Raw genomic sequence first — 14388 nt, forward strand, 5'->3', positions numbered from 1 at the left:
AATTCACGCTTGTTAATTTATTGAAGAAAAAATAAAAATCCACGACTGTTGATTTATTGAAAAACATAAACATTTTTTGAAAAAAAAAATATTTTTTAAAAATTGAAATATATGTTTAAAAATTCCATGACTCTTGGTTTATTGAAAAAATATTTTATTTTGAAGTTAATTTCTGATCTACGACAGTCGATTATATAAAAAATATTTTTTTTTTTTTAAATCTAACCATGTTGGTTCTTTGAAAAAATATTTTTTAAAAAAACCAACTACATTGGTTCTTTGAAAAAATCGCTTTTAAATTTCAAAGCCTGTTGATTTTTTAAAAATATATTTTAAAAAAATCCACGCCTAGCGATGCTTTATAAAAATATTTTCAAAGTTTTAATGTGTTTTTATTTTTAATCCAAAAAAAACTAGAATAATTTTTTTAATTCTCGTCATTTAATCTTTTGAATCTAGAAGACTCAAAATTCATACCACATTTTAATTCCAAAATTACCAAATAAATTTAATAGGCACACCTCGGTTTCGAACTCCCGGAATGACATTAAAATCACGTGAAACAAATAGTGTGCTTTGCATACGAAATTATCTCTTTATTACGGATGTTTTATTGTCTTCTGCTGACACAGCTATGCTTATTTTACTGTATAAATCTATAAATTTCTCGATTCTTGGATCTGCCAGCTGACAACTCTTCTACCTATTCATTATCAAAAAAAGACCTGTAACTGTCTCCTCCGCCCCCAATAGTGTAGTGGTCAAAAATGTATTGGTTTTACTCCCATTATTTGTATGATTGTAGAAGAAGAGGACACAAACAATGACATTTCACCACATAGAAAAATTAAGAAAAGAACAACAAAAAAATTGTCATCAGATGTCAAATTAATGTAAATGAAGAACATAAAAATTGCTGGCACTTGGACAAATAATGCTCATTTGCTTTTTCTGCTGCTGCTCTTCTTGTGTCAGCCAGGCGGTGAGTTCTGTCTGTCCAACTTTTTCTCTTTGTTGGCTTATTGTCTTTGTTCTAGAAACAAAGCCACCGCCACAACCAAAAATAGAACAAGTGTCAAGCATAGTTAATGTCTGTACTCCGTACGGAACATATAAATTAGTTGGATTATTATTGGAGCAAGTGCGTGGGGCCCACATTAAAATGGCTGAAGAAAAAAAGGTTTATTGGAGTATGAAAATCAAACACACACACAGGGGGCTCACTAAATAAAATACCGTAATGTCACTGAGTCACACACACTCACATGGTAATATCTCGACTATTTGTTTTAAATGATGAGCAGCAACAGCTATTAAATGCAGAGCTAGCTCACCTCATGTACTGAACTTGGTGTGATGATAAAGGTTAGGTTAAGTCCCGCTGGGAGGTTAAATTTTAACAGCTTTTAAATTATGTTGAGTTGTGATGTTTTTGCCTTTGTTTCCAGTCAAAGGCGGCGGGCTAACGGTCTTTGCTTGGTGGGGTTAGATTTTCTAACAAAAAGTCAATTGTAATTAGAGCTGCTGAGACAGACACTTGGCGCAACTTTGGTGACACTTTCTCCGAATGAATTTTATGTTTAAAATATGGTATTGTCACCATTCTTATTTGATTATGTGTAGATAAGCTATAAACCTAATTGTAGGCAATCGAATGGGGTGTAAATTCCAGTTATTTGGGCTAGATCAAGTAGGGTTAGGAAAAGCAGCTACTTTTGTATGAGGAACATAACCTACAAAATGTAACCTTGACAACAAATCTGAGGCGTTATTCTTTGTCATGATACCAATTAGATTAGAAACTACGTTTGTGGAAAATCTTATGCGAATTGGGTTATGTCCTTCTAAGATTTTTAAAAATCAAAAATCGTTTAGTATTTAATCCAATTAATTTAATCCAATCCAATTTAAATAGTATTTAAATTAATTTCTTTAATCCATTCTTTCGGTTTTTTGAAGTTTTTCAATTCACGCTTTAACAGTTTTTCAAAAATATATTTTGATATAATATATATGTGGAACATAACCTACAAAATTTGACCTTGATGACAAATCTGAGGCGCTATTGTTTGTCATGATTCTAATTAGATTAGAAAATACTTCTTTTTTTTGTATTATGTACTTCTAAGATTTTTTAAATACCTAAAATCATTTAGTATTTTATTTAGTCCAATAGTATTTAAATTAATTTTTTTAATCCATCCTTTCTTTTTTTGATTTTTGAAGTTTTGCAATTCATGCTTTGACAGTTTTTCAAAAATATGTTTTTCTAAAATAAAATAAACATTGGCAGTCTTTCGAAAATATATGTAATAGTTGCTTTATTGAAAAAAATCCACGCATGTTGGTTTAAAAAAAAGATATTTTTTAAAAATTCACGCCTGTTGGTTTATTGAAAAAAATATTTTTTAAAAATCCACGCATATTGTTTTTTTTTTGAAAAAAAATGTATTTTTAAAAAATCGACGCCTGTTGGTTTATTGAAATAAACATATTTTTCTTAATCCACGCCTGTTGGTTTATATTTTTTTAATCCACGCCTGTTGGTTTATTGAAAAAAATATTTTTCTTAATCCACGCCTGTTGGTTTATTGAAAAAAAATATATTTTTTTAATCCACGCCTGTTGGTTTATTGAAAAAAAATCCACGCCTATTGAATTATTGATTTTTTTTTAAATCCACGACTGTTGGTTTATTGAAAAAAAAAAATATTTTTGGTTCATTGCAATATTTGTAAAATATAAAAATATTTTTTAAATATCTACACCAGTTGGTGTGTATGCCAGTTGGTTTATTGAAAAATATTTTTAAAATCTATACCTGTTGGTTTATTAAAAAAATATATTTTTAAAAAATTGAAGTGTGTTGTTTTATTGAAAAAAATATATTTTTTGTTTTGAAAATCCAAGCCTGTTTGTTTATTGATTTTTTTAATCCACTCGAGTTGGTTAATAAAAAAAAAATATTTAAAATAAAAATGAAATTAATATTTTTCAACGCTCGGATAGATATATCCCCGTATTGCACAATCAATTTGTTCTTTAAACATATTCGCGTTCAGCCTTGAATATTTAAAAATTTATTTTCAAAATTTACCCATTAATATAGTTTATAAAATTTAACAATTTTATAGCTGTTGTAAAAACTATTAAAAAATTAATTAAAAAATATTTATTTTGGTAGTACTCCAAAATACATTTAAAACATCAATTGAAAGAACACATAAAAAATTAAAAAATAGTATTCCAAAAAGTAAGCGACTATATTTTTTCAATCATTACCAATTATGTTGTAATAATTTAAAAAAATAGTTCCATATGATGGACATCCTTGAAGAAAAAGTTTTAAAAAGAATAATTTGTCCCATCGTATTGTTTTTCTCAAAACATTTTCTCCTTTGATTAAAATTTTAGCTATTGTCTGGATATAAAATATTGAGATAATACCCCAAAAATCTCTCTTTACAATTATCAAAATCATTGTTGACATTATTTGCAAATTTTGGTCACATCATCTCTTCTGCGCTGACTAAGAATAATGCTTGTAGAATTTTAAAATCTTCATTATAATATTTAGGGGTTTCCCCTGCTCTTCTGCCCACCTCTCCTTCCCCTTTTCTAATTCATAATTCATTCGCCACATGAAAGACAACAATTCAAATAGTAATTTATTTTTGTTTCTATAATAAATCTATCATGAAGAATAGGATTTAATGAAGATAACAGCAGCAACAACAACAATAACAAATCATTAAATACAAAAACAAATGGTATGACATAATAACAACAACAACGAGAACAAATGATCCGTTTCAAATGTTTTTTTAAATGTCAAAAGTATCAAAATGTTAATGCAAATGCAATATTATCTATTCTCCCGCTCTCTCTCCCTCGTCACGTTTCTCTTATTTGATATTGTTGTCTTGTCTTCCTTATTAAAACCGAACAACACAATTAATTCTCCCTGGGAATTCTCATTTATAATTCTCAGTACAACAGTCAACGATCTCCAAAGCACACTCGTTGGGGGGGGTTCTTTACACAATGTTAGTAGTGGTATTAGTGTGGATATCGTGTTAACACGATTTTGTTGTTTTTTTCTTCTAGTTAAGTGAGAGCGAATGTTTGTGTTGTTGTATCGAATGATTATTCGAAACAATGAATTAATTCTAAATTTTAAAATAAATTTGTTTTTTTTTTGAAGTCCAAGTTGTTATTATTGGTTACCAGTGTTGCTGTTAATAACCCCCAAAATGATTACGACAACTTTCGTTGAGGTTGAATTGGTTTGGCTTGGTTTGTTTGTTCGGTCTTGGGCTTCGTTTGGCCTATTAACACATTATCATGCTAATGAAATGCAAATTAACCTTTAGCGCGGTAGCCGAAGACACAGAAGGTACAACAAATTTTGTACTAGTCATAGAATAGAAATCGAAAAACCCCACATGCTATAACACGAGTTCGTGTGTGTATGTGAAATAGACAGCGAGTGTGAGAGAGAAAAGAGATGTCTTTAGATCGTATGATGTGATCATGCCGGATTTAATGCCAATGACGATAACAACACTGATGATGATGATGTTCACCATGAATTAACTAAAACCGAACCCTACCCATCATATTAATATGGAAATCAATCTTGATTTTCTAGCTGGTTTGGATGGCAGGCAAACGATGGCTGAGTGCTGGACCAGCCCCTCTTTTGTAATTGATAAATTATAGTATTTATGTTCATGGTTTATTAGAACGATATTTGTCAGTCACTTAAATGTGATGAATTGGTCATTATTGAGATAACTCCGGGAACATGGTGACATGATAATTTGTTAACAACAAAAAATAATGTTGGAGTGAATTTTGATGAATTTAAGGGGAGGAAATGTCAAATTAATAATAGAGATGTTCTAAACTTGATTGATGGTTGAGGAATGCAGAAATTAAGTTCTATAAACTTTTTAGGAGGAATAAAAACTGTTGAAATTTAATTTCGGCTTTGACAAATTTTCAATTAAGAGAATAAATTATTAGAAACCGTGTTTTAGTTGTTTCCGATGTGTTTAATTGATAGTTGAAAATAGATGGAAGGGAGATTGTCGTTATAAAATATTTTTTTTTGGAAAATCCAACAAATAAAAATTTATCATTTACAAAATCCAAGATTGTTGTTAAAATATTTTATTTTAAAAACTTTTATACTACATTAAAAAACATGATTTCCTATTTTATTTGTTAAAATATATTAAAAAATATGGATTAGTATTTAAAAAATATTTTTAACAGTGGAATTCATATTTGATAAATTGTATTTAAAGTAAAAATAACGGTTCGACATTTGTTGAAAAAATATTTAAAAAACACCATTTCATATTTGTTGGTAAATATTTTTTAGAACAATGTAATTATTAAAAACGATTTTATAATAAAATTCAGGTGCTTCAGGAGTTCACAAATGAATTAGTTCAAAAATGTATTCCTTAAAAATTACATTAATTTCCAAACATGTATTCATACAAAAATATATACATAAAAATATAATTTCTTATATTCATTAAAAATTATTTTTTTTATAAAAATTTGATGAAAAAAATTATAAAAGTCCAATATTTAATATTCATCGATTTTTTTTTTTTTGAAAATCTAATTTTGTAAAATTAATTTTAAAAATATTTAAAAAAATATCAGATAAAACAAATTATAAAATTATAGTCATCAAATAAAAAAAATTCAAAAAATTCCAATTTGTAAAATTATATTTAAAAAATATAATATTTAAATAATATTAAAAATTTATTTAAAAAAATATTTTTCTTATATTCATTAAAAAATATATGTTGTTATAAATTAAATATAAAATATCCCATAAAAAATTATAAATGGACCAATATTTAATATTTATCAAATATATTTTTTTATAAAAAGTATAATATTTCATAATTTATTTTAAAAAATATTTTTTTATAATTATTCATGTTTTATAAATTAAATAAAAAGTATCAAAAATTAAAAATTCATATTTAATATTCCAATTTTTTTTTTGAAAATTTCAACTTGAAAAATTTATTTAAAAAATATTTTCAAAAAAGAAAAATCAATCAATTCATATTACATGAAAATTATCTAAAAATATATATATAAATATATATAATCTTTATATATTTATGAAAAAAATTCATTCTTCTTCTGCCTTATAGCTATTAGACAATAACGCTTCAAAATTCGCATTCGTAATATTTATTATATGTTCAAAAAAATCCAATAAAAAATAACCTTTAAAAATTCCCTGTTTTGAAATTGGGTCAAAAAATATTATGAAAATATACTTTACTTATAATATACTTTAAAATAAAAAAAGCGATCTGGCTATGTCATGGCTAATTACTGCCAGGAAAAAATAAATATTAAGCTACAGACATTCAATTTGGAAAATTAGTTTAGGACCATGGACATATCGAAAATGGCACCTGACCCTTGAAAAGACATGTCTGAAATTCTCAAAATACCGATATTTGAGTTGAGGGCTACACTAAAACTTGTACCGACCTAGACCGTTTTGGTAGGAAGATTTGGCGCCCAACTAGAATCTAAAAAATATCAAATTGGAGTCAATTCGATTGAAAGCCGTAACCTAAATGACAAATAATGGTACAGCTAAAATTAAAATTAAATATTGGTAATTTTTGGAAGAGAGACTTTCTACCCACTAGACATAAAGTTATAGCCAATTTGGTGCAAAAACTTGTCCTAAAATACCGAAGTTTTGAAGGTACCGGTATATATATATTTTATTCTAACAAGTACGCCAATATTGGTTGATTTTGGTAGAAAGATTTGCTACTCAAAGAGTATAGGTTATTTTTTGAAAAAAAACATTCCTTAAAAAACTTTACAACTCATAAGGAATATTTCAAATAATATTTTTTTAATTTGTTTCTTGGAAATTGCTATTTTTTTTTAATTTGAATCTTCCTTTAATACTTATAGAATATTTACCCACTAATTTAATTTAATTTCACATAGCATTTTGTTTATGTTTTATTTTATTTTTTTCATAATGTCAAAGTATCAGCTGTTTGTTTTCACATTTTGACATACAGAGGTCACTTGAGCTGCTGGCAGCCACCAACCGCACATGGCATCTTGTATACGCTAGAAAATTTCCACTGGGTATTTGGCGTGTTTTTCCTCTTTTGGAAACTATTCGTGTAATTTATTGCTAAATAGTTCATTGGGACATAGAACATGCGAAAAAAATGTAGTGGGGGAAATTATGACATGATATCACGCAATTGCGTGATGGTGTGATTTCGATGTGAAATTCACATTAGAAAAATAAATACACACAACACATTGAGTGTTTTGTGTATATTTGATTTACAGTTACAATAAAATAACACTTTTTTGTAATTCATTATTTGGGATATTGCGATAAGTAGATTTAGTTTTTTATTTTTGTTATATTAGACGCTAATAGTATGCCAAAACAATTAAATATAAATTATTATTATGATTTTTTATTATTTATTTACTTAAAACTGCTTACCGGTTTTAATGAGAATTTGTTAAACAATTTTTAGTTGTTCGTCTTTTTTCTTCTTCAACAATGGAATTATATTCAAGGTTATAACTCGAATAACCACAAGGTATTTCCATAATGATGATCTTACCAACAACAAACAAATATTTTTGTTACAACAATTTGGTGTATTCTTTTTGCTAAAAAAAGTCGTGGTTATTAAATTACAAAAAAATGGAAAAAATATATGGCCATTAAATAAAACCCAAAACTAAGACGGCAAAGCCATGCCATGCCACCTTAACCATTGTAAAAACTTGAACTAAATATTATTATTACTATTTCTATATTTGTATAAAACTTTAAACACACACACACATACAACAAAGACTTGTTCAACGAACTCTACTTGGTTTTGTTTTTGGTTAAACTAAAACTAAAAGAAAAAAAAATAAACAATAAATCTAAAGTTCCCACGAAAACTAAAACTGAAATTAAGATGAAAAATCTAAATTGTCGCCAACTTGGTTATTTGTATTTTTTTTAATTTCAGTTTCAATTTCAAAATATCTCCTCCACCTCTTCTACTACTACTGTCGGTCGGTCGTCTCAGGTCTTGTCTGCACTTTTGTCATTGTGAATATATTTATTTTACCGCGATTCTTTTTATTCCAGTCATCCGTCCATCCATCTATCATCCGCTACTTCTTAGCAATTCTACTTTGTTGTTTGTATTGGCCCTCTAAATAAGCAATGGATGTATTTTTATTATTTACAAAAAACAAACACAACTTCCAAACTTTTTTAAATAAATATTTTAATAATGATTAAAATAATGAGACCAGAGACCCATCACAGTAAATTTATTTATGGGAGTGTAAATATCAAGTGGAATTATAATACCAACAAAAGTTAAAAAAATATTAATGACTTCTCTACATCCGCCGCCAATGCTTTTATGCTATTTACACTATTTTAATATTGTAATACGAAACAAGGCCAGCAAAAATGAGCGAAATAAAAAACATGAACCGGAAAATAAAATTGTAGCAAAAATATTATTTTGTAGGTCTTAAATCTGGAAACAAATCAGAAAAAATTCTAGACAAATATTCGTAAGATGGGTATGGATTTCTATTCAAAATAAAAAGGGCACGGATTTCTGTTCAAAATAAAAAAGAAACATGAGCCATTGAAAATAACTACAATTGATCGGACTATGTCATGGTAAATTACTGCCGTGAAATAAAAAACTAAATATTAAGCTGCAGACACTCAATTTGGAAAATAAGGTTAAATCCATTAACATACCGAAAATGACAGTTGACGCTGAAAAGATATGGCCGATATCCTCAAAATATCATGATTTAAGTTTAGGGCGGCTTCACCAAAACTTGGAACGACATTGACCTTTTTATACCCTACACAACTATGTTGTCATGGTATTAGAGCTTTGTACAGCCCCAAGAGTTTGTAACGCCGCGAAATATTGGTCCTAGACCCACCTTTAAGTATACCGATCGTCATATCTTGACTAGTTGAGTTGATCTAGGCATGTGTGTCCGTCCGTCCGTCTGTCCATTATAAATTGTAAACACGAGACAGGCCTCAGTTATGGACCAATATTCACGGAATTTTTAATGTAGGATGGGTTCTGGCCAATGAAGACCCCTATTGTTTTATGGTAAAGATCGGTTAATATTTAGAGGATGAAATGGACCAAAAACTTTATTTTTGTCTGATTTTCTGGTCGCTCCAGACGCTGCAATTATGGTCCAAACATCGCGAAAATTTACATGGAGAAGGCTATCGAGCCAAAGAATGCCTGTTTTGATGAATGGACGCAGACTTTTGTGTGACAAATTTCAAAAATTGTATTCTATAGCGTATTAATTTACTCCTGAAGGACACAGACCCGAAGAGTTGATAGTATATCCATGAGAAGTGATTGGCCTTTGAATTGGTACCAATTATATTGTCGTATGTACTCGGATGTGGGAGTTGCACTTAAATGTTTACAGGTGCTTACGTACTGAGATATTATTTAATAACCAATTTCCACACTGGAAGGCGAAAATATAGCGCTGATCGGACGCACGAGGGTCCAGGTATGGTCAAAGACAACGCCTATAATTTTCGGTGATGATTAGATAATAATTTTGGGATGAAGTGGACCGAAAAGTTAATTTTTGGTGTAATTTAGAGTCGATCTATAGGCCACAATTATAAGCCGAACATCACAACACAGCCCACGGTGAAGGGAATCTGGACAAGTAATTAGAGGGGCTGTACTGAATATTAGTAATATAGGAAGAGGTGTGTAAATATCGCGAACTATTGCCCAGGGTCAGAATAAACATCCGCAGAAAGTTAGGCCCCGTCCGACTATACTGCTCCGCTCACTGGTTTGTGCGTAGATTTTGGCGCCCAATGAAGAAAATCCAGAATGTCAAAAACCAAAGATAAATTCGGTTGAAAAACATATCCAAAATACCGAATAATGTTGGTACTGTTATAAGGAGGTGTAATCGAAAATTTGGGCCAATATTGACAAATTTTGGTAGGATCAAATATCCGAATAAATTCCTTCCTCTTAAAAAATCTGAAATTATAAAGAAATAAAAAATTTACCTCCAAGGATTTTTGGAAAAATATTTTATTGTCTCTGGAATCTCTTGTTTCGTATTACAATATTAAAATGGTGTAAATAGAATAAAATTTCCAACAAACAAACACACATCTATAACTATTTTTAAATTTTACAGCAAAGAAAATTAATGGAAAATTACAGAAAAATTTTCTCCCATTCACGAAATACAAAAAAAATCTGAAAATATTTTCCAATTTTTTGTGAATTATTACCAAAGAAACTAAAAGAAAACAAAAAATATAAAAGAAAAAAGACGAAAAAGTGCAGAAAAATTAGGCACACAAGAAGAAGAACAAAAATATATCAAAATACACAAACTGACAAACACACACCACATACACACACCCGCATAATACAACCAATGACGCTGAGATAATGTTGAGGACACCTACGCATTTTGTTGAGATCGGTACGAATTCAACAAAATCCAGCACACCGCTCATACAAAAACTACAACATCATCATCAGCAGCAGAAGCATCATCACCAAACGATTACCGGTACCAAGTACCAGTATCATGAGCAATATTCAAAAATTGTCGACAACAACAAGCAGCAGCAACAAGTGGTGGTGGATTATCAATTACAACAACAAGCAACAGCAACAAAGAAACAATCTACAACAAAAAACATTAAAAATTTGAAGCAGAAAAAGAATAAAAAATCCTCCACTTCATCATCGTCGTGCAACTCAACTTCCATTTCTTCGGGTACAAGTGACGATTCAACCTCCTCGTCCAGTTCCTGCGCAAGTATTGGTACTACGGCAAAAATCCTATCGCCCACCACGACGCCCTCGTTAACGTTCAAGGAACATTTCCTGAGTAGGGGCCTATTGTCGGGATCACCGTTTTCTTTTATGCGCCTGAAGAAGGCCAAAACAATTGCCACAGCGACAAGTAAAAACGCCCCAGAGCTAAGAAAATCATCTAAGCGTTTTGTCGATTTTGTTGATTGCAGCAGTGGCAGCAACAATAACAACAACAGCAGCAGCAGTGGTAAAGACAGTAATAACAGTTATTATAAAATTAGCAAAACGGGTGCTAGTTTAGCAACATCGGAAAAAGAAAACTCTGCTGTGGTTGCGAGTTGTCGAACGCCGTTGCCATTAATAGAAAAAACAACGGCGGCAACTGGAGCGGCAGCAGCAACTAAGTCAAGCTACAATACACGCACAACAACAACAACGGGTTATTTTGCCAATATTCTTAACAGTAGTAGCAGTAATAATAATTGTAATAGTAGTTCCAGCAATAATACCAAAAACCTATACAACAACACCACCACCACCAACAACAACAATTATTTAAGTTCATTAACCACCGATACAAAAAGAGAGCCAACAGAAGAATTGACAAACGACAAGTTGCCAACAAAGACAACAACAGCTGATAACAGTGTTGCCAATCAAGTAACAGAACCAGAACATCCTAGCACCATCTTGCCGTTTGTTTCATTTACAAATACTGTTGTGGCACCGCCTACCCTGGTAGCAGCTGGTTCAACACCAACCAACAACAGCAGCCGAAGCAGTTGCAATTCATCTACAACAACAATAACAACTACGACGACAACAACCATGTCGCCCACAACGCAGACACCACCAGCCGCACGTACTTCACTATTTGATTCGTGTCATCGAAAGATACGCCTAATTGGCGGTGGTCCAGTTGCATTTTTGGGCGGTCTAGTTGCGTAAGTGTTAATGGCCTAACTTTTTTATTTACAGTTATTTGAACTTTACATAAATGTTATTGTTGTTGTTTTATTGTATTTTCTTTTTATTCTATATATAAATTTAATTTAGGAAGAAAACAAATCCGCAAAACTTCTTTTCGAGGTCATTTATCTTTCAGACAACCATCGACCGTAGCATAAAAAAGTTAGGTTATTATTATTTGTTTTGGTGATTTTTTTCTATTTTTAGTTTTCATTTTTATCTTATTTTGTCTTCCTCTAAATTGTTTTTTTTTTTTTTTTTTTTGCTCCATTTCCTCATTCGACCGCCGACCATTAACTTTAATTTATGACAATTGAATATTTAAACCATAAATTTTCGAATACTCCGCTATTAGATTTCACAGCTCTTTCTTTGGCTATTATGGTGACCATGGACATTGTCCATATGATATTGGATGACCGACCACCAATTCATAATGGTAGATCGTGAACACCCCCACCTACACAAAGACACGCTTCTATTTGAATATGGATAATAAAATATGAGTTTAATAAACTTGTTTTTTTTCGTTTATTTTGACGATTGCTCTATTTTTATTATGGGATTAATAAATAATATTAAAATAGAAATATATACGGGGGGTTCACATGGTGTCAGGGTTAACGTGGGCAAAGATTTAGCAAAAAAAAAACTTAAGAAATATTTATTTTAAAGAATACTTCCTACGAAATTTAACAACATCTCAAAATATTCATCGGTGACCCCGTTATGCCGATATAATCAAGTCCGTCCGTCTGTCTTTGAAATAAAAATAGGTCATATATGATATATAGGCCCCTATATAAAGGACCCCATACCACTTTGGCTTCTCAGAGGGCAACAGATATCCTGGCAATAGAAAAATGTTTGATACAGGTTTAGGTTTTATACAAAGGACCTCATACTACTTTGGCTTCTCAGAGGGGAAAATAACTCATGCTAAAAATGTTTAATATTAGCCCAATTCTTTTAAATATATATCGTGAAGGACTTTGACACCATTTCCAATACATGTGGCTTTAATTTACAATTTGAGGTTATCGAAAGGTTTAAATTTTCAATATGAACCATGGTTTTCATAATCTGATATATAGGCCCGTATATGAAGGACCCCATACCTATATATATATATAAATATAATCCTTTTCCCTAATATGCGGCTATTATTTGCCACTTAAGGTTCTTTAAAGATTTAAATTTTCAATATGAACCCTGTTTTGTCATAATCCGATATAAACAGACATATATACAATAATGTAAGTCCATTGTTTTGATATGGGTAACAAAAAAAGGGTCCGCTTCATTTTAGTGGCACTAGGCGGATTAACAACCTAAATAACTGCATTTCGGGTTATCAAAGAATAAGGAACATTCTTTAAAAAATGTTCTTTGTTTCAACGTTCTTTGTTTCAGGGACCATTTAAAAATTTTGAAGTTCATAACCTAATTTACCAACCGAGGAACCAGAAAATGTTCCTGTCCGAACTTAACATACAACTTCTTATTCCCGAAATATTTAACAGTAAACGTATTTTCTTGTCGATGTAGATGTAGTTTGGTATTACAGAGTCTCAACGTTTAAAAACGTCCAGGAAAAAATTTTTAAATAGGGGTCCATGGCAAAAAGACGTTTTTTGGGTAAAATGGCCTATTTTTCTTTAATTTTTTTATCTGAGGATATAGTTTTTACTTAAAACTGACTATATTTAGCGGCATTCCAAATTAAAAGGTTCAAATATTTAAATAAACCACGATTTAAAATTGAGTAGCGCATTCAGCAGACTCAATTCAGAGAGAACTGGTGAGAGCATTTCGTCGTCTACACATTCATTAGCCTATGTCCATGGTTTGAAAAAAGACCCATGGTTTGATAAAGCCTAGCCGGATCTATATGACTGTAATTCGACTTCTTAAAGGGTAAACATTTTAAAGTATTTTTTCAAAATATTTTAAAGGCTGACGTCGATATGGATGCCATGTGAAATTTCAAAGTTTGAGAGGCCCTAGCCGAATTTTGCAACCCAAGTGACTGTAATTCGCCTTATCAAAGGACAATGAAGGGACATGAAAAAACCCCTCTCCTTCTCTATGCAGAAGTCATTTTCCAAGACTTCCATTCATAAAAAGCTTTATGTAGGCCTCCTTAAAGCCTTAAATATATAAAATCACTTCTATAGGCCGACTATGTATACAAAGCTCTACCCCTGCCCTCCTTCATATGAAAGACTGTATTCAGCATTTTTATATAAAAGTCCTACCTTTATTCGGTTCATCTAAATGTGGTAGCACATTTTCTGCTCTTTAATAAATTGAGTTCTTCCATACATAAAAGGCCTTCCACAGGTATTCTTCATATGAAAGGCCTTACATATGTTTTCAAAATTATAACGAGTGGTTTTTTCTAAGGCTGAAGTAAGCTCAGGTGCAGCCAGGTTCAACTCCCAGACCCACAAACCTTAAATTAAAACACGATTGGTAAAGTTCAATTCTTTATTGTAATACTTTT

At 30.6% G+C, this 14388-nt stretch overlaps 2 protein-coding genes across 2 annotated transcripts in view; both read left to right on the plus strand.

The window, feature by feature from the left end:
• Positions 1–10538: 10538 nt before the first annotated feature.
• On the plus strand, positions 10539–11721 carry LOC133326146 (uncharacterized protein DDB_G0271670-like). Its single transcript, XM_061534824.1, has 3 exons — positions 10539–10757; positions 10812–11573; positions 11656–11721. The coding sequence occupies exons 1-3, from the start codon at positions 10539–10541 to the stop codon at positions 11719–11721; spliced, it is 1047 nt and encodes a 348-aa protein (XP_061390808.1).
• LOC133326151 (MOB kinase activator-like 2) overlaps positions 11716–14388 on the plus strand; it is a 73294-nt gene continuing 70621 nt past the window's right edge. Inside the window, exon 1 of the mRNA XM_061534830.1 lies at positions 11716–11857. Coding sequence (XP_061390814.1) covers positions 11742–11857 — 116 coding nt within the window. The 5' untranslated portion in view covers positions 11716–11741. The remainder of the gene's footprint in view (positions 11858–14388) is intronic.

Source organism: Musca vetustissima, unplaced genomic scaffold (genome assembly GCF_032173495.1).
Source record: "Musca vetustissima isolate MV318-11 ecotype Yass unplaced genomic scaffold, APGP_CSIRO_Mvet_v1 utg36595, whole genome shotgun sequence".
In the NCBI taxonomy this organism is placed as follows: domain Eukaryota; kingdom Metazoa; phylum Arthropoda; class Insecta; order Diptera; family Muscidae; genus Musca; species Musca vetustissima.